At 43.9% G+C, this 25,577-nt stretch overlaps 1 protein-coding gene across 3 annotated transcripts in view; it reads left to right on the forward strand.

Moving 5' to 3' along the window:
- CHD2 (chromodomain helicase DNA binding protein 2) overlaps window positions 1-25,577 on the forward strand; it is a 69,541-nt gene that overhangs the window by 25,148 nt on the left and 18,816 nt on the right. For all 3 annotated transcript variants that reach the window (XM_087877794.1, XM_034424728.3, XM_087877795.1), the window contains 16 exons: window positions 3,100-3,228; window positions 4,667-4,813; window positions 5,564-5,697; window positions 6,714-6,939; window positions 8,277-8,377; window positions 9,998-10,042; window positions 10,251-10,426; window positions 12,378-12,502; window positions 13,351-13,567; window positions 14,693-14,782; window positions 15,202-15,392; window positions 17,863-18,051; window positions 19,214-19,376; window positions 20,115-20,267; window positions 22,446-22,517; window positions 24,219-24,368. In XM_087877794.1, coding sequence (XP_087733920.1) covers window positions 3,100-3,228; window positions 4,667-4,813; window positions 5,564-5,697; window positions 6,714-6,939; window positions 8,277-8,377; window positions 9,998-10,042; window positions 10,251-10,426; window positions 12,378-12,502; window positions 13,351-13,567; window positions 14,693-14,782; window positions 15,202-15,392; window positions 17,863-18,051; window positions 19,214-19,376; window positions 20,115-20,267; window positions 22,446-22,517; window positions 24,219-24,368 — 2,308 coding nt within the window. The remainder of the gene's footprint in view (window positions 1-3,099; window positions 3,229-4,666; window positions 4,814-5,563; window positions 5,698-6,713; window positions 6,940-8,276; window positions 8,378-9,997; window positions 10,043-10,250; window positions 10,427-12,377; window positions 12,503-13,350; window positions 13,568-14,692; window positions 14,783-15,201; window positions 15,393-17,862; window positions 18,052-19,213; window positions 19,377-20,114; window positions 20,268-22,445; window positions 22,518-24,218; window positions 24,369-25,577) is intronic.

Raw genomic sequence — 25,577 nt, forward strand, 5'->3', positions numbered from 1 at the left:
GAATTTTCTAGGCAAAGTTTTTGGAAGTCGCTTGCCCTTAGTCTCCTTCCTAAGGCTCAGAGAAAGGGACTGGCCCAAAGTCATCCATCTGGCTTTGTGACTAAGCCAAGGCTAGAACTCATGGTTCCTTACTTCCAGTCCTACCCCTTAATCATTAGACCAGTCTAGCCAGTGGTGAAATCCAGTAACAGTAACAGAGTTGGAAGGGACCTTTGGAGGTCATCTAGTCCAACCCCCTGATCACGCAGGAGGAGACCTGCATGATCTGTACTAGGAGACCTGTACTAGGGATTTGAACTGTTAAACTGCCAACCTTTCTGATCGACAAGCTAAGTGTCTTAGCCACTGAGCAACCTAGTTACTACCGATTCTGTGGGCATGGCTTGGTGGGCATGGTATGCCTTGGTGGGCATGGCAGGGGAAAGATGCTGCAAAATCCCTATTCCCACTCCAGGGGAAGGATATTGCAAAATCTCCATTCCCACCCCACTCTGGGGCCAGCCAGAGGTAGCATTTGCCGGTTCTCCGAACTGCTCAAAATTTCCGCTACTGGTTCTCCAGAACCTGCTGGATTTCACCCCTGAGTCTAGCTCTGGGAACTGCAGATTGGAAGAATGAAGGTCGCATGCTGGTTGCCTATACCTGGCTTAAAGACCAAATCCTCCTCCACATATCAATGAATGAAGGCAAATATGCGGGTCCTAGGCTAATGTTGCAGGATCTAATTTGGCATGGTCACCAAGATCAGAGATTTAGTCTTTTGGATTCGGGCTGGAGCTCATCCTCAGAGTGTGCACACATTTCTGGAGAGAGAGAGAAAGAGAGGATGGGCTCCAGCGGAAGTCCAAGAGCTCAGGAGACCAAACCTCTAGTCCCAGTGACCAATCCAGATTGAATCCTGCAATGTGAAATCAGTTTCTGGAAACTGCATCAGGCTTGTAATCAGATTTGTACCCACATGCCCAACAAGTGATAACTCCTGGACAATGAGGTTTAATCTAGGAAGCCACGATGGGTCAGGTCTGGTTGGTAATTGGTTGAGGAAAAATCAGCAAGAAATCTCAGGATTGTAGGCAGCAACGAACAATTTCTGTAATGTTTCCAGCAGTCAAATTTGAGGAACATACAATTTTTTAAAATCTTTCCTCCAGTCATGAATGCAGTATCTCATCTTCAAATTCATTCAGCTGTTCATTTTTTTAAATAGAACCTATGAGTGTGTGATATATATATATAAGTGTAAAGGTAATCCTCAATGAACAACCACAATTGACCCAAAATTTCTGTTACTAAGTGTGACAGTTGTTAAATGAATTTTGCCCCATTTTACGACCTTTCTTGCCACATTTGTTAAGTGAGTCACTGCAGCCATTCAGTTAGTCACATGGTTGTTAAGTGAATCTGGCTTCCCCATTGACTTTGCTCGTCAGAAGGTCACAAAATGGGATCACATGACACACACACACACACCCGCCCCAGGAACAATGTAATTGTCATAAGTTGCTGAGCATCTGAATTTTGACCCGGTTGTGTGAAAAATCGTCATCATTTTTTGTTCAGTGCCATTGTAACTTTGAATGGTCCTTAAATGAACTGTTGCAAGTCAAGGACTAGCTGTATAGTCTGCCCTTTCTCTTCCAGGAGGTGGCAACACTTAGCTGGACTTGACTGGCCTTGTATCCTTGGAAGATAGATAGATAGATAGATAGATAGATAGATAGATAGATAGATAGATAGATAGATAGAATTCTTTATTGGCCAAGTGTGATTGGACACCCAAGGAATTTGTCTTTGGTGCATATGCTCTCAGTGTACATAAAAAGAAGATTCGTTCTTCAAGAATCATAAGGTACAACACTTCATGATAGTCATAGGGTACAAATAAGCAATCAAATCATACTAGGAAACAATCAATATAAATTGAAAGGAAACTAGCAACAAGGTTATAGCTATACAGTCATACAAAGCCCCATACATTTGGTTTGGATATTAAAACTAAGGCAAAGGGAGCGATTTCTGAAATACTGCCTAGAAAACTACTTGGAGGCCTCTGTGAAGTCTTCAGTTGAGTTTGACTTGAAGAAATCTTGTACAAGATTTGTACAATTTATCCTATTCCATGTACACCCAGCAAAACCTGCATAAAACACACCACACTTGCATGAACACATATATACTGATGTTTGTCCTCTTCTCTTCTGGCACACTAGATCCTTGCTAGATTGGTAGAAGAAAGGGACATGATCCTTCCTTTTCTGGAACTGTTCCATGGAAAGGGAAGAGTGGATATCAGCCCAGCCACCTGCATTTCCTTCCCTAGGAAGAAAGCAAAATATCTTCCATCTGCTAAAGGCTACTTCCCCATCAGTGGGCTGCTTTATAGACCAATGTTTCTCAACCTTGGTAGCTTCAAGGCATGTGGATGGCGGCTTCCAGAATACCCCCAGCCAGCCTGTGAAGTCCACACATCCTCAAGGTGCCGAGGTTGAGAAGTTCCTTGGTTGATTGTATGTGGCTTATGGACTCTCCTCCCCTAATAGCCTCAATCTTCGCTGGAAACTAAAATGCTATCCTAGTTATGAGACCTCATGTGTCTTAGTACTTAAAAAGAACATTCCATTACAAGGAGTATTAAATGGGGGGGGGGCTTTTGAGTACCTCGGATTGTGAGTATTTAGTCGAACGGTGTGCTTTTAATTGAGCTGTTAATTGAACATATGTCATTGTTAATAACACAGCTAAACACATCTGTTTAGATGTTTAAATTCTAATTAAAGAGCTAAAAACACATCTGTTTTTAGCTCTTTAAAGCAGCCTTGTCCTTTCCTGAAATCGCAGGTTGCCGCAAAGGGCAGCCGCATCATCTCGAGGAAAGATGCCGCTACTTTAAAGAGGCTGCCCATTCTTTATGGATGTATTTCTGCACAGCCCTAGTTAATAACTTAATTGTCTTGAACATTAGATGAATAGTCTGTCTATCTAGGCCTTCTTACGTATTTGGGGGGAGGGGGTGTTAAATTAGTTGGCATGTAAAAGCCACCACGATAATGGATCACAATGACGGTCATTAACGCTTATACTCCTTATCAACTTTTGTAGACACAGAGGTAAATGGAAGAGGGAGGGATCTGGGGATGATGATGAAGATGACATGGAAGATCAAGGCTCCAGTGGAGAAAGTGAACAAGAAGTGAAGAAAGTGAGGTCCAGAAGACTTAGTTCAAGAAGGTGAGAAAACTGATAACTGCCTTCCTTGCATTCCCCTTTGTTCTTCCACCCTTTCGTTGTGAGTTAGTATTCTGAGTGCAATGATGGAAGCTTTGCCTAGCGGGAAGACAGAAGAATGGCAAAAATTTCTAGGATAGAACAAAAGAGTTAAGGAAGATGACCGTGATTGAAATATACAAGAACCATTGCCCAGGCAAAAAAGGTGGAAACATATTTTTTTTAAAGTTACAAAACAGTGAGATAGCATTTGGAAGTAGCTGAGGTAGACACCTCCTCAATTCACTGGAGTATAAAAAGGAAGAGACGATCCAGCACCCTCAGACTTGCGAGATTCTCCTAACTGAGCCAGTCTCAATAACTGGCTCAGCAGTTAAAGATGCTGTGATTATCAACTGGAAAGCTGACAGGCCAGGTTTGAGACCCCACCCCTGCGCAATTAGGGCGAGCTCCCTTTGCTTGCCCAGCTGCTGCTAACCTAGCAGTTCGAAAGCAAGCAAATGCGAGTAGATTAATAAGTACCACTTCGGTGGGAAGGTAACAGCATTCTGTGGGCCTTTGGTGTATAGCCATGCTGGCCACATGACGACGGAAATGTCTTTGGACAATGCTTGGCTCCCTCGGCTAAGAAATGGAGATGAGCACAGCCCTCTAGAGTCGGACATGACTGAACAGAGGAAACCTAATAATAATAATTAACCTTCCTATAGTGTTGATTTTCTGGTCTGGTGTTAAAGAATGCTCAACTGTTATTACAACCACTGAGCTGTGGTGGCGCAGTGGTTAGAATGCAGTATTGTAGGCTAATTCTGCCGACTGCCAGCAGTTCGATCCTGACTGGCTCAAGCCTTCCATCCTTCCGAAGTCGGTTAAACCCAGATTTTTGGGGGCAATATGCTGACTCCATAAACTGCTTAGAGAGGGCTGTAAAGCACTGTGAAGTGGTATATAAGTCTAAGTGCTATTGCTATTGCTCCTTCTGCTTTTGCTCCTGCATTTTTTAAATAAAGTTTTATTAATTTTCTACTATTACATTTAATTAGTGCTTAATAAACATTGTGTTGTGTAGGTGGTTTTGTTTGCTTAACAATACAAATTATGTTCCTAATCTTTACCCCTTTTTTTCAGCCATTGATAAAATAAATTCCATGTTTGATAGTATTCTGTATGTTCTTTCTGTTTAATCTTCAATGTAAATCTGTCCATTTCTGCACAGTCCAATATCTTCTTAATTATCTCTTCATTTACTGCTTCTGCTTTTGCTTCTTCTGCGTCTTTTTCTGGTACTGATGCTTCTGCTTCTGTTTCTCCTGCTTTTTCTTCTCCTTCTTCCTCTGTAAACTGCTTAGAGAGGGCTGTAAAGCACTGCGAACGGTCTATAAGTCTATTGCTATCAATACTTTCACTATTACTACTGCTGTATCGGTCTGTTTCAATTCAGAGCAGCGATCAAATCCATCCCAAAAAGGAGCAGCAAACCCCAGCGGTCGAAGAGGCGGAGAAAAACCGAATCATCAGAGGAAGATGATGATGAGGAGGATGAGACCCCCAAAAGACAAACTAAGCGCCGAGCAGCCAAAAATGTCAGGTAATGGCAGAAAAACCTAGAGTTGGGTTCACACGTGCTCAGCCAACATGGGGTGATTTGTTTGTCTGAAACCCAGCCATCATACGTTGTATGAACTAACCTGGTTATGCCTTAAATTAATATTATTACCAAGCCATCATTGAGCAAACCATAGCTTTCCTTAATATGTGAACCCAGATTATGCAATGTCCTGGAACTGGTTGGAGAATTCTGAGAATTTTATTGGTTCGATTTATTTTTTGGTTCGATTTATATGCCGCCCGACTCAGGGCAGCTTACAATGCGTTAAGCAATAGCAATAGAATTGAAGTCCATTCATCTTTAAGTTGCCATGGTTGAGAAATACTGATCTAATCCAATCCTCTACAAGGGGCAGGAAAGCCAATTAAAGCATCCATGAGAAGTTGTTGTTCACTTTCAGATGAACTCACAACCTCCTTAGACTATTCCACTGTTGTGCCATCTAACCATCAAGAATTTTTCCTTTTGAGCACAGGCTGGCTTGGAGATGTTAAGCTCTCTTTCTAGCTTGTAAAAGCAATCTCGTTTCCCAGTCCTGTCCATTTCCAGATGGGTGGACTTCAAATCCCAGAACTCCAGTGTTAGAATAGCTATTGGTGACAAGTGTTAAAGTCCATCCACCTGGAAGTGGCCAAGGTTGGGGGGGGGAAACCCGTTCTTATTTACATGGCGAACCCATCCGGCAGAAGGAAAAACCTGAACTGTCCTTGTGCGTGGTCTTGTGCACAGTTACAAGGAAGACGATGACTTTGAGACTGATTCAGACGACTTGATTGAGATGACAGGCGAAGGAGCAGAAGAGCAGCAGAGTAACAGTGAAACCATTGAGAAAGTACTGGAGAAGAGAATAGGCAAGAAAGGAGGTGAGTGCAAGAAAATATTCCTTGGATTTAGATATTCCTAGCAGTGTTTTTTCCTAGTAGACGTAGGCACCCAGTTAAAAGCACCCTTCTCTAAGTTGGATCCTTCCAGAGATAGCACCTTTACTTCTAGAATGCCTGACTTTGCAAACACAGCTTACAGACGGGTCCTTGGTGCTCTCTGAGCTTGGTTGTTTTCTTGCAGATATTCCTTTACTCAAACTAGGTAATATCATCAGTGCTCCTAATATTTCTTAGTTGGGGTAATATTTATTATTTATTTATTTATTAGTTCGATTTATATATGCCGCTCTTCTCCGGAGACTCAGGGCAGCTTACCATGCATTAAGCAATAGCCTTCATACTTTTGTATATACCTGCTTAGTAGGGCTTTTTGGGGCCCCCCTGAGCGGTGTTCTATTTTATACAAAGTCATCTTATTGCTCCCACAATCTGGGTCCTCATTTTACCTACCTCGGAAGGATGGAAGGCTGAGTCAACCTTGAACTGGGATGGATACGGAAGGGAAGGGAAGGGAAGGGAAGGGAAGGGAAGGGAAGGAAGGAAGGAAGGAAGGAAGGAAGGAAGGAAGGAAGGAAGGAAGGAAGGAAGGAAGGACTTAAGACTTACATCACTTCATAGTGCTTTACAGCCCTTTCTAAACTGTTTACAGAGTCAGCATATTGCCCCCCACAATCTGGGTCCTCATTTTACCGACTATGGAAGGATTGAAGGCTGAGTCAACCTTCAGCCGGTGAGAATCGAACTGCTGGCAGCTGGCAGTCAGCAGAAACAGCCTGCAGTACCACATTCTAACCACTGCACCACCACGACACTCATAGTCAAAAGTAGAACATTTTCAAGAAGTGAGAAGTGCTGGCCCACTTTTTCGTAGGGGAAATGAAATGGAATTGCTTAGAAATGAGTACAGCTAAACCGATTGGAGCCCTCCGTAGGAACAAAGGGCCCAAGACCATTTTGCAAAGTTTGACCTGCTTTCCCCTCTGTTCCTTCGGCAGCCATCGGGGCCTCCACCACTGTCTACGCAACAGAAGCCAATGGTGATCCCTGTGCCGATTTTGACCCCGAAAAGGAGGAAGGGGAAGTGCAGTACTTGGTTAAATGGAAAGGTTGGTCGTACATCCACAGCACGTGGGAAAGTGAGGACTCCTTGCAGCAGCAGAAAGTGAAAGGCATCAAGAAGCTGGAGAACTTCAAGAAGAAGGAAGAAGAGATCAACAGTTGGTAGGCTTTTCTTTCTTCTGGCCTGCTAAGAACGTGGATTAAAATTGTGGGCTTCCTCTATGGAAAACGGGAGTTCCCAGATCAATCTGTGGTTCCCAAGCTTTTTTTTTTTTTTTTTTTTTTTTTTTTTTGTGGCTCAAGAAGCATTTTGAACACATCTGATTGCTGGTAGTCCTCAACATACGACCACAATTGAGTCCAAAATGTATATTAGTGGCCAAAATTGTGGAAACCTTTTGGGGAAAGTGTATTTTTGATGTTTGATGGCTAATAATACCACTTTTTTTTTTTCTGGAGTTTCAAAATCATCCTATTCCACTGCTGGAATGGCCTGGGAATAGCCCAGACCGTAACCCAATTGGAAATCTATGGAGCCAACTAAAGAGACTTGTTAGTCAGAAGCAACCCAGCAATAAAACCCAATTAATAGAAGCCATCATTCAATCTTGGTTTCACATGATAACAGCTGCAGAACTCAAAGACTTGATTCACTCCATGGGAAGATGTTGTAAGGCCGTAATTCATGCTAAAGGTTACCCAACTAAGTATTAACTGACATGGTGATAATTTTTGTATATCTCATTTTTTCTACGTGTTTCACTTTAATTCTTTATACTGTAACGGCTATTCTAATAGCAAATCCTTCATAAAAGTTATTGCATTACATCCTTGATTAAATTATGTTTCCATTGATATATAATTTTATGGTACTACTCCCCCCCCCACAAAAAAAGTGGTGTTATTAGCTAGTTTTAGAAAATACACCTTTCCCAAAAGGTTTCCACAATTTTGGCCACTACTGTATGTTACTAAGCGAGATCTTTGTTAAGTGACTTTCGCCCCCTTTTTTGACCTTTCTTGCCACAGATGTTAAGTGAAGCATGGCAATAGTTAAGTTAGCTACATGTTTGTTAAGTGAATGGTTGATCACATGATCCAAGGACACTGGGACCATCATAAATGTGAATCAGTTGCCAACTGTTTGAATTTTGATCACGTGCCTGACCATGGGGATGCTGTAACAGTTGTAAGTGTGAAAAATGGCCGTAAGTCACTTTTTTTTTAGTGATGTTGTAACTTTGGTCACTAAAGGAAGAGTTGTAAGTCAAGGACGACCGTGTTTCTCCAAAAAGACGACCCTCCTTGAAAAGAAGCCCTATCGTGTTTTTGAGCACATGCGATCAAATTAATCAAATTTTCATAAGAGATTTCATGAGATTTGGGGTGCGCCCATTCCCACTTCTAAAAGTTTGGTGCAATAGTAAGATCAGAATAGTCGTAACACGCCTGTGGCAAAAAAAACACACCTGATTTGTTCTTTTTATTTTTGTATCCAGGTTGGCAAAGGTCACCCCGGAAGACGTAGAGTATTTCAACTGCCAACAGGAACTGGCGGCTGAGTTGAACAAACAGTACCAGATTGTGGAAAGAGTAATTGGTGAGTTTGGGGTCAAAAAAGAATCAGGCCATTGGGGTTGAAGCAAAAATGCATCCCATGTGTTTCTGGTTAAATCCTTCTGTCAACTGTCCCAACCTGGTCAATTGGGAAAGAAAGACTCCTGGCCCCTGATTAAGCCAAAAGTATACTGTACTAAAGCCAAAGTGGTTACAGAAGAGGCAAAGCTGGATCTGAGATTTTCGCGCGCAAAATAGATAGTTAACTTTCCCTTGATCGTGGCCAGCCCCCTGATTGTCAGTCACTGTCCAATTAGACCAGACATAGGCATGCATGCCCGGACATAGGCATGTATGCACAACAGAGACCCAAAGACCAGCTGGCTGGCGGGAGGTGGGGCACCCCAACACCGGCAGCGCGGCAAGAGGTAAGATCTTTTTCTTTTGTGAGCTTCTGTTTCATCATTTGCAGGGAAACAGAAGCTCACGAAAGAAACGCTATGGAGATCTGACCTGGGGCGACAGCACACATGCCAGCAGAGAGGGTTCTGCGTGCCACCTCTGGCACGCGTGCCATAGGTTCGCCATCCCGGAATTAAACGTTAACAAATTGTTTGGGAAAGGGAGCCTGTCTGCATTCTTTTAGTGTAACCTTAAGATGGCTGCCGCTTCCCACAGGATGGCTTGCTTTCAATTCCTCCTGGTTCCCTTCGGGTGTCACTATCCCCACTGCCCCCTCCCCCCATTATTAAAGTCAGGCTGTCAGCTTGCGATGGGTAGCTTAGAATGACAGCCATGACACCTTCATGTATATTTTGAGAAGATGTGCCTTGTATGGCTGAAAACCGAGGGCATTTAAGCAGTGGTGAAATGTAAAATTTGTCACTACTGGTTCTGTGGGCGTGGCTTGGTGGGGGGGTAATGTGACTGAGTGGACGTGGCCAATTTTTTTTTTTTTTTACTTTTAAAAGCATTTTTTCTACAACTGGCCAAAGAGGTTGTGGGAAAAAATGCTTTTAAAAGCCTCTGACGATCAAGCAACTCAGCTGGGATCATCAGAGACTTTTTTTTTTGCTTTTTTTTTTTTAAATAATTTTTTCAGCTGAAGAGATTGTAGAAAAAATGCTTTTAAAAGTAAAAAAAAAAGCCTCTGATGATGGCACGGCTCAGCTGGGCATGGGAGGGGGGGGCACAGGGATTTTTGCTACCAGTTCTCAGAACCACCCGCCGCCATCGCTACCGAATCAATTTGAGTTTTGTTTTGAGAACGTTTAGGGCAATTCACATTCTTTCTCGGGGTACACGACCTTGGGTACTTGCACCAACTGGTTCCAAGCTCTCCTGCTCTTCACCAAGCTGTTATTCCCCACTCCCAATTTCCCATCACATACACATGCAGGTTATTGCCCATTTGTTCCCCCTCCCATGTCCCCCTCCTTTGATGGCACCAAGCTGAAGATGGCAGACCTGACCCAGTCAACCTCCCCTCACAGGTTTATTTTTGTGGGGAAAATAGGATGGAAGAAGAAGAAGCAGCAGCATTAGATATGTTTGTCACCTTGAGTTGTTATACAAAAAAATAAGAAAAGCAGCAGGTCAATTAAATAATTAATTTAATTTAATCATTGCATTTATGGATGCTGTTTTCTCGTTTCATGCGCAGCGGTGAAAACAAACAAATCGCCAAATCCTGGAACTGAATTTCTAGGTAAGGCGAATCACTCATTTTACTGATTTACATGCTTTGTTTAATGATATGGCTCGGTAGAGATGTCTGATTGCAATACTCAGTCAAGTATTTTACTCAAATATTCCTGGGTAGGATATTTCCGTCATGCCCATTAAGGATATGGCTGGGCTCTTATCATGTATTTCTTCATCCCTTCCCTTTCTGTCCCCTACCCCAAAATTTACAGTTCACAATCGCAAGTCCTCCTCTAATGAGCCAGAATACCTTTGCAAGTGGATGGGACTTCCCTACGCAGAATGTAGCTGGGAAGACGAAGCTCTGATCAGCAAAAAATTCCAGTCCTGTATCGATAGCTTCAACAGTAGGAACAACTCCAAAGCCATGCCTACTCGGGACTGCAAGGTTAGTCTAACAGAAAAACAAAGTTGGAAGGGACCTTGGAGGTCTTCTAGTCCAACCCCTTGCTCAGGCAGGAAACCCTATACCATTTCAGACAAATGGCGTCCAATCTCTTCTTAAAAACCTCCAGCGTTGGAGCATTCACAACTTCTGGAGGCAATCCGTTCCATTGCTTAATTATTTTAACTGTCAGGATATTTCTACTTACTTCTAAGTTGGTTCTCTCCCTGATTATTTTCCATCCATTGCTTCTTGTCCTTGTTTTCAGGTGGTTTAGAGAATAGGTTGACTCCCTCTTCTTTATGGCAACCCCTTAGATTGCTCTTCCCATGTTGGCCTCCATTCAAATTGAATTGAATTATTTATTTGGCCAAGTGTGATTAGACACACGAGAAATTTGTCTCTGGTGCAGAAGCACTCAGTGTACATGCAAAGCAACAGAATCATCATCATCATCATCATCATCATGATACCATAATGATAAATGGAAAGAGTAAGACGATATTAAGAAGGATAAATAATAGCCATACTACATGGATAAATATACATTGACATTAGACCACACTGTGAGAATTACCGTATTTTTCAGAGTATAAGACGCATCTTTTCCCCCCAAAAAAGAAGGTGAAAATCTGGGTGCGTCTTATACTCCAAATGTAGCCCTGCCCAGCCTCTCAAACAGAGGTTTCATAGGCTGAAAAAAGCCTCAGAAATGAAGCTTCAGAAAAAAAGCCTCCAAACAGAGCTTCAGAAAAAAAGCCTCTGAAAGTTTCAGAGGCTTTCAGAGGCAGGAAAAAAAAGTTTTTTCTGAAGCTCTGTTTCAGAAATTTCAGGGACAGAAAAAAAAAGCATAAGATGCACCTTAGTTTTTGGGGAGGAAAATAAGATAAAAGCTGATTGGTGGGTGGATCGGCTTCCTGGAATACCCCCAATCAGCTGTTCCCAGAGGTGAATTTTAGCAACAGGTTCCTTGGTTGTGAGCTCTGTGCCTTGCTTTTTTTTTGCTTTTTTTTCTGCCTCTGAAAGCCTCCAAAGCAGAGCTTCAGAAAAAAAGCCTTTCAGAGGCTTTTTTTCTAAAGTTCTTTTTCGGTGGCTTTTTTCCTGAAGCTTCCTTTCAGAGGCTTTTTTTCCTGAAGCTCTGTTTCAGAGGCTTTTTTTCTAAAGTTCTTTTTCGGTGGCTTTTTTCCTGAAGCTTCCTTTCAGAGGCTTTTTTTTCTGAAGCTCTGTTTCAGAGGCTTTTTTTTCTGAAGCTCTGTTTCAGAGGCTTTTTTTCTGGAGCTTCCTTTCAGAGGCTTTTTTCAGCCTCTGAAACCCCTGTTTGAGAGGCTAGGCTGGGCTACATTCAGAGTATAAGATGCACCCAGATTTTCACCCTCTTTTTTTGGGGGGGGGAAAAGATGCGTCTTATACTCTGAAAAATACGGTAATGACCATATAGAATTATGTCTTGGTCTCCTTAACAGAATACAACCAGATAATGTAGGTAGGTTGCATGCAGTGCAGGTAGTCCTTGATTTACAACAGTTCGCTTAGTGACTGTTCGAAGTTACAACAGTACTGAAAAAAGTGACACGACCATTTTTCACACTTCTGACCATTGTAGCATCCCCATGGTCATGTGATCAAAATTCAGCCGCTTGGCAACTGCTTCATACTTAAGACTGTTGCAGTGTCCCGGGGTCATGTGATCCCTTTTTGCGACCTTCTGGAAGGCAAAGTCAATAGGGAACCCGGATTCACGGTTTAACAACCGTGTTACTAACTGAACAGCTGCAGTAATTCACTTAACAAATGTGGCAAGAAAGGTCGTAGCATGGGGCAAAATTCACGTAACAAATATCTCGCTTAGTGACATAAAATTTGGGCTCCATTGTGGTCGTAAATCAAGGACCACCTGTAATTCCCCAGAGCAGCAGGTCTGAAGCTGGGAGAATGATGGATGTCTTCCTCTTAGGTGCTGAAGCAAAGACCTCGTTTTGTGGCCTTGAAGAACCAACCTTCCTACATTGGTGGGGAGAATCTGGAACTCCGGGACTATCAGCTGGAGGGCCTCAATTGGTTGGCTCATTCTTGGTGCAAGTAAGTGAGGGCAGGTGCTTCTTACCCCTCCTCCCAGAAACATATTCCAGAAAGAGGTTTTGGATGGTCTTCTCATGATGACCTGAAGCAGTGTCTCTTACCGATGGGTGAAATGCTACTGGTTCAGGCCAGTTCGCTTGAACCGGTGGTAAAAAATGCTACTGGTTCGATGAACTGGTAGTAAAAAAATTTTTTAAAAAAAAAACTTCTGATGATCAGCTGAGCGCCGCACGATCCTTGGAACTTTTTTTTTTTTTTAATTTTTTTAGTATTTTTTACTATTGGTTCTCCAGAACCGTTAGTTAAAAATGCTTTAAATTTTTTTTTTAAAAAAAAGTTCCGAGGATCGCCCATCGCTCAGCTGATAGTCGGAACTTTTTTCTTTTTTTTAACTTTTTAGGCATTTTTTTACTACCGGTTCCGGCGAATAGGTAGTAAAAAAATGCTTTAAAAAAGTAAAAAAAAAAGCTCTGACGATCACGCGGCACAGCTGTGATCATCAAAGCCTCCTATTCACCCGAACCGGTAGTAAAAAATGCTTTTAAAAAGTTTTTTAAAAGTTCCCACACACGCCACAGCTGATCTCCTTTCCCACGCTGTTCTACTTACTTTCCCAAGCCTCCTTTTGGTGTGCCCTGTGCATGCGTGTACACAACTCGCATTTGGTGTGCATTGCACATGCATGCACACATTTGGCGCATGAGCGCGAATGCACGGCGGTTCTAAATTTCACCACCGGTTCAGATTTCACCACTGTGCTACATATATGAACGTTTCACCTAAAATAACAAGAGTTGGAAGGGACATGACTATGCTGGCTTGACCCCTTTGCTTGTCTGCTTCCTCAGGAGCAACAGTGTCATCCTGGCGGACGAGATGGGCTTGGGGAAGACCATCCAGACCATTTCTTTCCTCTGCTACCTCTTCTATCAGCACCAGCTCTATGGCCCCTTCCTGATCGTGGTGCCCTTGTCAACCCTAACCTCCTGGCAGAGAGAGTTTGAGATCTGGGCCCCAGAGGTCAACGTGGTTGTGTACATCGGAGATCAGTTGAGCAGGAACGCTGTGCGTAAACTAGCATCGAGGAAGGGGTTGAATGGGACTAGGACAACACGTTTCTCTTTTTCTACAGCTCTGTGGGGTGAGCTGCAGGGTGCATGACACAGAAATGAAAGTGCCATTATTGGGAGACAGTGATAGCAAGAAAAGCAAGGCAGGATCTGAAATTCCCACTCAAAACCGTTAGATTAAAAGTTGTAGAAACTTTTCTTCCTTTGTCCAGTCCGGAGGGAGGCGAGACAATCCACAATCCACAAGTGCCGAGTTGTTATGAGAACCTCGAGCTGAGAAGGTGATAAGAAGCTGTTCTCGGGTGCCGTTTTCTCAGTTCCTCTGAACTGCGACAAAACAGATGGCCCCAGGCTATTCCTTCCCCCCTCCCATTCCCAGGAAGACATCAATGTAAAGGAAGGCTCAGAAATAGGAAAAAGTTGTAAACTGGCATGCAGGCCCTCCCCGGCTGAATGGCAGCGTCCCGATAGGGATCTATGGGGACCTGACATGCTGCCCCCCTAGGAGAAGGAAAACTTCACCTGGAAGAAAAATATAAACGATTTGTTAGGTTTATCTGGATATTGGGCATGGAAACACTTCAACAACCTAGGGGCCATCTTCTCATGTGTTGGGTAGCTGGCCTGTGGAACCATGCCCAAATTTGCCTGGATGCTCAGATCCACTCCTTGTTTAACCCTGTTGAATCGACTTGCAGATGACAGCTTTCCCAGGACAGAATAAGAGCCATTGTGGCATGGTGGTTAGGATGCAATATTGAAGGCTAACTCTGCCGACTGCCAGGAATTCGATCCTGACCGGCTCAAGGTCGATTCAGCCTTCCATCCTTCTGAGGTCGGTAAAAGGAGGACCCAGATTGTTGAGGGCAATACGTTGACTCTGTAAACCCCTTAGAGAAAGCTGTAAAGCACTGTGAAGCGGTATATAAATCTAAGCGCTATCGCTAAACAAAAATCAAATTTCATTTTGGTTTAGTGAATCAGGCTTTTGCATTTAAAAAAAAAAGAACTGTTGGATGATTAGGTGGTATAATTAGCTCTGCTGGCTGGGGAATTTTGGGTTGTGAAATCCACACATCTTCAAATTGCCAAACCAACCTATTCATTTATTTTACTTCAGATCCGTGAGTATGAGTGGATCCACTCTCAGACCAAACGGCTGAAGTTCAATGTCCTGATTACAACCTACGAGATCCTCCTGAAAGACAAGGTGAGTGATGGGCCAAGGCAGTTTCTACTTGGAGGAAGGAGGAACCCTGGCCACCTTCTTTCTTCTGTCTGCCCTAGCAGTTTAGCCTTTTTTTGGTCTTTCTTTCTTTCTTTCTTTCTTTCTTTCTTTCTTTCTTTCTTTCTTTCTTTCTTTCTTTCTTTCTTTCTTTCTTTCTTTCTTTCTTTCTTTCTTTCTTTCTTTCTTTCTTTCTGTCACAGGAATGTTTTGGCAGCATTAAGGTGCAAAAGACAGTGGTCACAATACCATGAATTCAAAGAACTAATATGAGTAACATCTGCATTGTATTTGCTCTTCAGGTGTTTGGGCAATTATCTTTTGCTTTCTAAGCTATCTTTCTAAGCTATCTATCTAAGCTACGTTATTGCTGTATTGTGACCCATCTGATTTTTCTTCTCTAGGCTGTCCTGGGAAGCATCAACTGGGCCTTCCTGGGTGTTGATGAAGCCCATCGCTTGAAGAATGATGATTCTTTGCTCTACAAGACACTGATTGACTTCAAGTCCAATCACCGCCTGCTCATCACTGGGACACCCCTTCAGAATTCCCTGAAGGAACTGTGGTCCCTGCTGCAATTCATCATGCCAGAGAAGTAAGTTGAGTTGGGAAGTAGCTCTTTAGCTACAACATGGTGCAATTGCTAAAGCAAATGAGACTCAAAGCTTAAAGTGGCCTTTACAGTAACAGTAACAGAGTTGGAAGGGACCTTGGAGGTCATCTAGTCCAACCCCCTGCTCACGCAGGAGACCTATACTAGGGATTCGAACCACCGAACTTTCTGATTGACTTTAGAGCAAGATAGATTTAGAAGCCCAAATTATTATACAGCAATTATCAATACAAGCCTAATACAAACTTATTAAAAAAAAATTCTGCATCTGATAGTTTATTCTGGCAAAAAAAAAAAAGACCCAGGAATCTGATAGCCCTTTTTTCAGTAATAAATTTTATTAGGTAACAGAAGCATTCACAGAAGCATTTTGCAGTGGATGAAAGCTTTTAATACAATGTGTAGGATTCCCTTGCAGAGTTTTATCAGTTTTATCGTCTCTCTTCTGAAAATACAATGTTCTTTTCTTATTTTTTTTTATAAATATATAATTATAATTTTTTTTATAATTTTCCTCTTTTTAATGTCAAACACTGCCCAGAGTCTCTAAGGAGCTGGGCAGCCTCCTATGTTAAAATTAAATGATGGAATTAATGAGGTCCCAAAACAGGGGTGAAATGCTCCCGGTTCGGACTGGATTGCCCGATCCGGTAGCAATGGCAGCGGGTGGTTCGGAGAACCGGTAGCAAAAATCCCAGCACTCCCCCCCACCATGCTCAGCTGAGTCGCACGATCATCAGAGGCTTTTTTTTTTTTACTTTTAAAAGCATTTTTTCTACAACCTCTTCCGACAAAAAAATGCTTTTAAAAGTAAAAGTAAAAAAAAAAAAAAAAAAAAGCCTCTGATGATTGCACGGCGCAGCTGGGATCCTCAGAGCCTTTTCAAAGCATTTTTTTAAAAGCCTCTCTGATGATCCCAGCTGAGTTGCCTGATCGCCAGAGGCTTTTCAAAGCATTACAAAAAATGCTTTGAAAAGTTAAAAAAAAAGTTGGCCACGCCCACCCAGTCACATTACCCCACACACACACCAAACCACGCCCACAGAGCCGGTAGTAACACATTTTACATTTCACCCCTACCCCAAAGGTGTTTTTTCAAAAGGCATGAAAGTCCAGTTGCCTCTTGGAAAAAAAAAACACCTTTTATTTTATTTATTTATTTATTTGATTTGATTTCTATACCGCCCTACTCCCGAAGGACTCAGGGCGGTGCACAGCCAAACAATAAAATACATACATACAAAATTTAAAAGTGGAATTAAAATCAAATTAAATAGTTTGGCCCAGACAAATTAAAACCCCAATCAATTTAAAACCAATTTTAAAATTTGAATATATAAAATACTAAAAAATATTAAAAATTAAAAATCTTTTATGAAAGAGGGAGAAAATTAGGCCAGGCCCGCCTAGTGAAATAAAAAGGTCTTTAAAGGGCGGCGGAAGGTGCGCAGATCCGGGATCCTCCGTATCTCCAGGGGGAGCTCGTTCCAGATAGTAGGTGCCCCCACAGAGAAGGCTCTCCCCCTGGGGGCCGCCAGTCGGCATTGTTTGGCCGACGGCACCCAGAGGAGCCCCTGTCTATGAGAGCGTACCGGCCAGTGGGAGGCTATTGGTGGTAGTAGGCGGTCCTGCAAGTACCCAAGTCATGAGCCATGGACAACCATGACCTGGATGGCTGAGAATCTCCGTAGAAATAAATGAGGCTGCCTGTAGCTGATGTCACATGCTTGTGCCTACCTTGCCAGTAGAAAGGAAGAATGGACTAGATCCGTGATGGTGAACCTATGGCACATGTGCCAGAGGTGGCACACAGCGTCCTCTCTGTGGGCACATGAACCATCGCCCCAATTCAGCTCTGCGTGCGCGCCTCCTGCTGGCCAGCTGGTCTTCGGGTCTCTGCTGCGCATGCGCGGGGGGAACACCCATGCATACGCAGGGGGGGCGTGTGCATGCAGGGGGCATGCGTGTATGCACGGGGCAGGGTGAATGCATGGGGTGCGCACACATCGCATTTTGGGGGTTCGGGCACACGCACACACATTCGCACGTGCGCGCACATGCTTTGGGCACTCGGTCCAGAAAAGATTAGCCATCACTGGACTAGATAATGTTTAGATAAGGTCCTTTTTGAACCTGCAAAATTGGCTTTGGAGGTGAGCCTGATTGGTTCTTATCCTCTCTCTCTTTCTTCCACTCTTTCTCTCTACCCTCTCTCTCTCTCTCTCTCCCTCCCTCCCTCCTTCCCTCTCTCTTTCCCTCCCTCCCTCTCTCTCTACCCTCCTTCCCTCTCTCTCTCTCCCTCCCTCCCTCTCTCTCCCTCCCTCCCTCTCTCTACCCTCCTTCCCTCTCTCTCTCTACCCTCCTTCCCTCTCTCTCTCCCTCCTTCCCTCCCTCCCTCCCTCTCTCTCTCTCTCTCTCTTCCCCACCCCCTTGCCCTGTCTGTGGCTGTCAGGTTCGAATCCTGGGAAGACTTTGAAGACGACCATGGCAGAGGACGCGAGAACGGGTACCAGAGTCTGCATAAGGTCCTGGAGCCCTTTCTCCTGCGCAGGGTGAAGAAGGACGTGGAGAAATCCCTCCCAGCCAAAGTGGAGCAGATCCTGCGGGTGGAGATGTCTGCCCTCCAGAAGCAGTATTACAAGTAAGGATTCTTCTGGTGGTGGGCTAGGAATACTCTGCACGGGCACCACAAGGTAACTTTTTCCTTAGGAAAGAAGTAAAAGTAGCATGGTGCTTGGATTTCCTGCCCACAGGAGGAGGCTGCCCAACGTCCTTCTACTGGTCTCCACAACCAATCAGATTCCAAGTGATCCCTAGCCTAGATGCAACATTGGAGACTTTGGGAAGTCTCCTGTTGCAACGCTGCAGGCATCTGCCGTTCTGAGCTGGATTTCATTCGAATTGGCCATCAAGGGTCACACAAGAAGGCCCCTTGGGGGTGATAACCGAAGCTCTCACCCAGTGGCGAAATGTAAAATTTGGTACTACCAGTTCTGTGGGCGTGGTTTGGTGGGGGGGGTAATGTGACTGGGTGGGCGTGGCCAACTTTTTTTTTTTTAACTTATAAAAGCATTTTTTCTATAACCTCTTCGGCTGAAGAGGTTGCAGGAAAAAATGCTTTTAAAAGCCTCTGACGATCAGGCAACTCAGCTGGGATCGTCAGAGGCTTTTAAAGGCATTTTTTTCTACAACATCTTCCGCCAAAGAGAAGAAAAATGCTTTTAAAAGCCTCTGACAATCCCAGCTGAGCCGCGCGATCATCAAAGGCTTTTTAAAAAACTTTTAGAAACATTTTTTGGCAGAAAAGATAGTAGAAAAAATGCTTTTAAAAGTAAAAAAAAAGCCTCTGATGATTGCGTGGCTCAGCTGGGCATGGGGGGCGGGGGCACAGGGATTTTTGCTACCGGTTCTCCGAACCACCCGCCACCATCGCTACCGGATCGAGCGATCCGGTCCGAACTGGGAGCATTTCACCCCTGCTCTCTCCTCCCCTCCCCATAAACGTCCATAAATTAAAAACCGAAGGCTGGTTGAGCAAGTACGGGATTGATAAACCAATGAATACAATGTTTTTAAAATTGGCAGCATTCAGATTTGAATAATTAACAACAGTGGCCTCAGTTCTGTTGTAACTTGAGGACTGGCGTACTTGTATAAGGTCTCCTGTTCGAGCAGAAGGTTGGACTGGAAGACCTCCAAGGTCCCTTCCAACTCTATTATTCTCTGTTGTGCATGTGCTGACTTGCTTTCTTGAAGCTGCCAAAGGGGCTGAAACTGATGTTTGCTATCTTCTGACCCTTCAGATGGATTTTAACAAGGAATTACAAAGCCCTGTCCAAGGGAACACGTGGCAGCACTTCTGGCTTCCTGAACATCGTGATGGAGCTGAAGAAATGTTGCAATCACTGTTACCTGATCAAACCTCCAGAAGAGAATGAGAAGGAAAACAACCAGGAGAGGCTGCAGGTAGGTAGAGCTTGGAGAAAACTTCCGGTAACGTCAGCCCTTCCAGGTAAACCAGAAAAGGAAACCCAACTAGATGAGCTAACTCTACGTTATTGTACGGCTACATTTGCAGAACCTTGCAAGTCTGAATCTTGCAAACGTCCTGCTGTTACTTGGAGACCATTTTCTGGATCTTTTCTCGCGTATTGCTAAAGCCAGTGGTGGAATTCCATTTTTTTTACTACCGGTTCTGTGGGCATGGCCTGGTGGGCGTGGTGTGGTGTGGCCTGGTGAGTGTGGCAGGGGAAGGATACTGCAAAATCCCCATTCCCTCCCCACTCCTGGGGGAAGGATATTGCAAAATCTCCATTCCCACCTCACTCCAGGGAAAGGATACTGAAAAATCCCCATTCCCTCCCCACTCCTGGGGGAAGGATATTGCAAAATCTCCATTCCCACCCCACTCTGGAGCCAGCCAGAGGTGGTATTTGCCGGTTCTCCAAACTACTCAAAATTTCCACTACCGGTTCTCCAGAACCTGTCAGAACCTGCTGGATTTCACAACCCTGGCTAAAGCCTGAATATCAATGAAGAAATTAAGGATTTAGTCAGAGATGGAACTCATAATATTGTTAGGCTGGTTGTGCAGCTAAGCATGACGTTCTGGAGAAGAATTGAGGAATAGATACTCAGTTGCTCAGTCAACTTTGCTCCATCAGGTTTTGAATCACCAGCTCACGGTCACTCTTGTCTTCTTAGTCTTTAATCAGGAGCAGCGGAAAACTCATCCTTCTGGACAAACTGCTCAGCAGGCTCCGTGCGAGGGGCAACCGAGTCCTCATTTTCTCCCAGATGGTGAGAATGTTGGACATTTTGGCGGAGTATCTGACCATCAAGCACTACCCTTTCCAGGTGAAGACCAGGAATTTGATGATAGATTTGATGATGGAGAGATAGATAGATAGATAGATAGATAGATAGATAGATAGATAGATAGATAGATGGATGGATGGATGGATGGATGGATGGATGGATGGATGGATGGATGGATGGATGGATGGATGGATGGTGGATGGATGGATGGATGGATGGATGGATGGATGGATGGATGGAAGGATGGATGGATGGATGGATGGTGGATGGATGGATGGTGGATGGATGGATGGATGGATGGACGGACAGACATATGATGGGTGGGTGGATGGATGGATGGATGGATGGATGGATGGATGGATGGAAGGAAGGAAGGGCAGACAGACATGATGGATGGACGGACAGACAGAAAGACAGACAGACATGGATGGACAGACAGACAGATAGATATGGTGGTGGGGCAGCAGGAGGCTCTCAAGTGTATTTTGCCTTATGGTGGATGAGGGAGAAAGACCAACTTTAACGGGGACGTTTGCAGATAGCTGAACCATGCAGCCTTTCTGGAGGATCTTGGCTATAATAGGCAAGGGTTCTACTTTCTATTCTCCCTTGCCAGGCAATGGAAGATACCAGATGGGAAGGTTTTTATTTTCTGCCGAACAAGAAATGTTGTTTTAGTTATTTTTATTATTTTTAGTTTTAGTGGTCCTTGCCCCAGCTCCTGCCAACCTTCAAAAGGATGCAAATGCAAGTAGATAAATAGGTACCACTTCAGTGGGAAGTAACCGCGCTCTGTGAAATCATGCTGGCTACATGACTGCAGAAATGTCTTCGGACAGCACTGGCTCAATGGCCTTGAAACAGAGATGAGCACCGGTCCCTATAGTCAGCAACAACTAGCGGGATAAAATCCGCTGGGACTCCTTTTTTTAATTATTGCTTTTAATTAATAAGAAAAAAAAGAAGCAAAACACAAAAACACAAATCGTTTTTAGAAAAAGGAAGAAAACCCAAAACTAACAGCGAGATTGAACAAAGATCAAAATGATGCAACAGTGATAAAACAATAAATTCAAAGGAACCGTAACTTCAAAAAAAGCTAATACAGGTAGTCCTCGACTTACAACAATTCATTTAGTGACCGAAGTTACATCACTCAAAAAAGTGACTTATAACCATTTTTCACACTTAACGACCTTTGTAGGATCCCCATCATCATGTGATCAAATTTCAAATGCTTGGCAACTCACTGTCCCAGGATCATATGATCCCCTTTTGTGACCTGACAAGCAAAGTCAACAGGGAAATCAGATTCATTTAACAACCTTGTTCCTAATTTAAGAACTGTGGTGATTCGCTTAACAATTGTGGCAAGAAACTTCGTAAAATGGGGCAGAACCCCCCTTAACAAATGTAAACTCACTTTAATCAGAGAAATGTTGGGCTCGGTTGTGACCATAAATCGACTACCTGTATTAACCTACATATCGTTCAGCCCTTTATGATAGGATGTAATCCATTTTAAAATATCATTTAATCCAGACCCTGGAGAAACACACTTTGCCATGCGGCTCACTTTTCCCTGATCTCTGTTTGTCTCTTTTTCCTTCTTCTTCATAAACCTGCTTAATAGATGGCTTGGTTGCAGGAACCTGGTCTTCTTTCCTCCTATTTTTTTTTCTGAAAAAAAATATATTTTTACTTCTTATACACCTATTGCAAATGTATATTCTCTTATCCATAATTAATCATACATATACACATTTTTCCTAAAGAAAGCATAACAATAAAACATTTTAATTGCATTCAGGGTTACTCTTCTACCCTTTCTTTCCCCTCATTTTACAACAAACCTCCTTCTTTTTCTTTCCCTTCTCTTCCCTACCTCCTTTCCTCTCCTACTTCCTTCCTTCCTCCCTCCTCTCCTTCCTCTTCCCTACTTCCCCTTCCATTCCCCCACTCCTCCTCTCTTTTCCCCCTTTCTAGCCTTCTCTCCTACTCTTTCTGCCTCCTGGCCACCATCCCCAGCAGCAGGATCAGCCCGAGTTATTTTTAATCGTGGTTATTTTTAGACTGTTGTCTTGCTCTAAGCTGAAGGAAACCATCGGGAGGAGAGTTGAGTTTCTGGAGGAGACCTGGGGGGGGGCCTCTGGGGTGGGTTGGAGGTGAGGTTTACCTTGGGAGACCTGCTGACCTCTTTGCCGTTGTTTTCTGCAGCGCCTGGACGGTTCCATCAAAGGAGAAATCCGGAAGCAGGCTTTGGATCATTTCAACGCTGAAGGCTCAGAGGTATGGCTGGAGCCGGCTTGGGTAAACAGGTGGGGAGGAGGGGCAGGGGCTGCCTAGGAAGGAGGTAACAAGAGGTGCCTTCTTGGGGGGACTGAAAGGAAGGTCTCAGTTGAGTTTCTTTTGACAAAGGCCTGGGGATCCCGAAGGGTCTGGAGGAGGCTGGCAGGACTGAAGGAAAATTTTATTTTGTACTCATGAGTTGCTGAAGGACCAGCTGTAGGTCACAGGAGCTGACTCTCTGCTTCTCGCCGCAACGGAAACATGGTTTGCTTAGCCAGCGTATCTTGGCCATGTCTTGAGTTTTGTTGACAGTTCTGCTGGCTACCTTATTAGGCAGAGAGGGAACTTGGCGAGTGTTTATAAGCACTTTATAATGCCTTGGTAAGGCCACGCTTGGAATATTGCATTCCGTTTTGGTCGCCACGATATAAAAAAGGATGTGGAGACTAGAAAGAGTGCAGAGAAGAGCAACAAAGATGATGAGGGGACTGGAGGCTCAAACATATGAAGAACGGCTGCAGGAATTGGCTATGTCTAGTTTAATGAAGAGAAGGACTAGGGGAGACATGATAACAGCCTTCCAATATCTCAGGGGCTGCCACAAAGAAGAGGGAGTCAAGCTATTCTCCAAAGCACCTGAGGGCAGGACAAGAAGCAATGGATGGAAACTAATCAAGGAGAGAAGCAACTTAGAACTAAAGAGAAATTTCCTGACAGTTAGAACAATTAACTAATGGAACAATTTGCCTCCAGAAGTTGTGGATGCTCCAACACTGGAAGTTTTTAAGAATATGTTGGATAACCATTTGTCTGAAGTGGTGTAGGGTTTCCTGCCTGGCAGGGGGTTGGACTAGAAGACCTCCAAGGTCCCTTCCAACTCTGTTATTCTATTCTATTCTATTCTATTCTATTCTATTCTATTCTATTCTATTCTATTCTATTCTATTCTATTCTATTCTATTCTATTCTACATTCCAATATATATTCTATTGTAATTTCATTATTCTATTCTATTCTATTCTATTCTATTCTATTCTATTCTATTCTATTCTATTCTATTCTATTCTATTCTATTCTATTCTAAATATGAACCAGTTGCCAAGCATCCGAATGTAAATCACATGACGAAGGCAGTGGTGGGATTCAAATGTTTTTACTATCGGTTCTGTGGGCATGGCTTGGTGGGCGTGGCAGGGGAGGGATACTGTAAAATCTCCATTCCCTCCCCACTCCAGGGGAAGGTTACTGCAAAATCCCCATTTCCTCCCGATCAACTGGGACTCGGGAGGCAGAGAATAGATGGGAGCGGGGCCAGTCAGAGGTGGTATTTGCCGGTTCTCCGAACTACTCAAAATTTCCATTACCGGTTCTCCAGAACTTGTCAGAATCTGCTGAATACCACCTCTGGACCAAGGGGATTGATGGAACGGTCATAAGGGTGAAAAATAGTCATAAGCCACTTTTTTCAGTGCTGTTGTAACTTTGAACAGTCACTAAACAAACGCATGTAAATTGAGGACTACCTGTAACTAGTGTAGAAGGCGTGTACATGTCTCCATTTGCTTGTGATGCCCTGCTGGCCTGTAACCATTATTCCCCCAATTCCTGCCACCTGACCAGGCCTTTGCTGACTCTCCTCCTGGACCTATTCAAACACAGACCTACAGTAAATGTGTGTTTCCTTTCATCACATGTCCTTAGGACTTCTGCTTTCTACTCTCCACGCGTGCTGGCGGCCTGGGGATCAACTTGGCATCGGCTGACACGGTGGTGATCTTTGATTCGGACTGGAACCCCCAGAATGACTTACAGGCCCAGGCTCGGGCTCACCGGATTGGGCAAAAGAAACAAGTTAGTGAGAAACGTTCTCCTCCTTTAAGATCTTCTGCAGTTGTGGTGTGGACTTCAGTTCCTAGCAAGGGGGATTGGGGATTCTGGGAGCCAACATTCAGGGCATCTGAAAGGAGTCAGAAATTGGGAAATTTAGTTAACGGTCAGATGGTAGCAGTCTGGAAATTAATTCCTTCCCAGTTGCTTTGTCTTCTCTGGCTACAAGAGAGAAATTAATTTCCAGGCAGTGTTTTGCCCCAGCTATGGACCCCAAAGAACGTGGCACACACGAAGTCTGTACAAACCTTAGTTTACTAAATTAAATCAGTCTTTTTCAAACAAAGGCTGTTAATTAACTTTCTTAACAGCCTACAAGAATCCAAAGAATAAATAATCGTAATCTTACTATGGTTGGCAGAAAGCCCAGAAGCAATTTGCAGAGAACTTAAGATCCAGACATGAAGGAGAATGAACGAAGTTGTTCCCTGCAAATTGCCCCAGTCATCGTCCTTCCTTAAATAGGCTAAGGGAGTGGCCAATTAGCCCCAAGCCTTACTCTCGAGGAGACCTCCTCCTGAGGAGCCACTCCTGCCTTTTGGCAGCTCTGCGCACCCATGCATCGAGAAGAGGCTCCTCGTCTTCTTCCTCTTCACTTATGGGAGCTTCTGGAGGTTCTGAAGGCCCTGGCTGAGTCACTGCCTCTGGCACCACATCTTCTCCAGCCTCCTCATTGTCTGGCTCGAGTGCCAGCTGCACAGGCTGCTGGCGCAGCACCACACCAGCCTCCTCGCTGTTGGAATCAGCTGCTAGCTGCACAGGCCGCTGACAGGCCACAACAGGCAGGGACCATGTTTTCCCAAAAATAAGACCCTGTCTTATATATTTTTTGAACCCTGAAATAAGTGCTTGGCCTTATTGCCATGCACTCAAAAGCCCAATTGGCCTTATTATCAGGGGATGTCTTATTTTGGGGGAAACAGGGTACTATCTGGCTGTTAACTAGATTACCCTATTCTTTCAAATCCCCTGAACGTTGCAAGGGCTAAGTATTATGATTATTTATTCAATTTTTATCCTGCCTTTATTACTTTTATAATTAGCTGCAGGCAGTGAACATACTTAATACTCCTCCTGTTTTTCCTACAACAACCCTGTGAGGTTGGTTGGGCTAAGAAGGAGTGACTGGCCCCAAGTCATCCAGCTGGCTTTCATGCCTAAGGCGGGACTAGA

The sequence above is a fragment of the Pantherophis guttatus genome, chromosome 13, assembly GCF_059756535.1.
Source record: "Pantherophis guttatus breed Tessera chromosome 13, ASM5975653v1, whole genome shotgun sequence".
Classification (NCBI taxonomy): Eukaryota; Metazoa; Chordata; class Lepidosauria; order Squamata; family Colubridae; genus Pantherophis; species Pantherophis guttatus.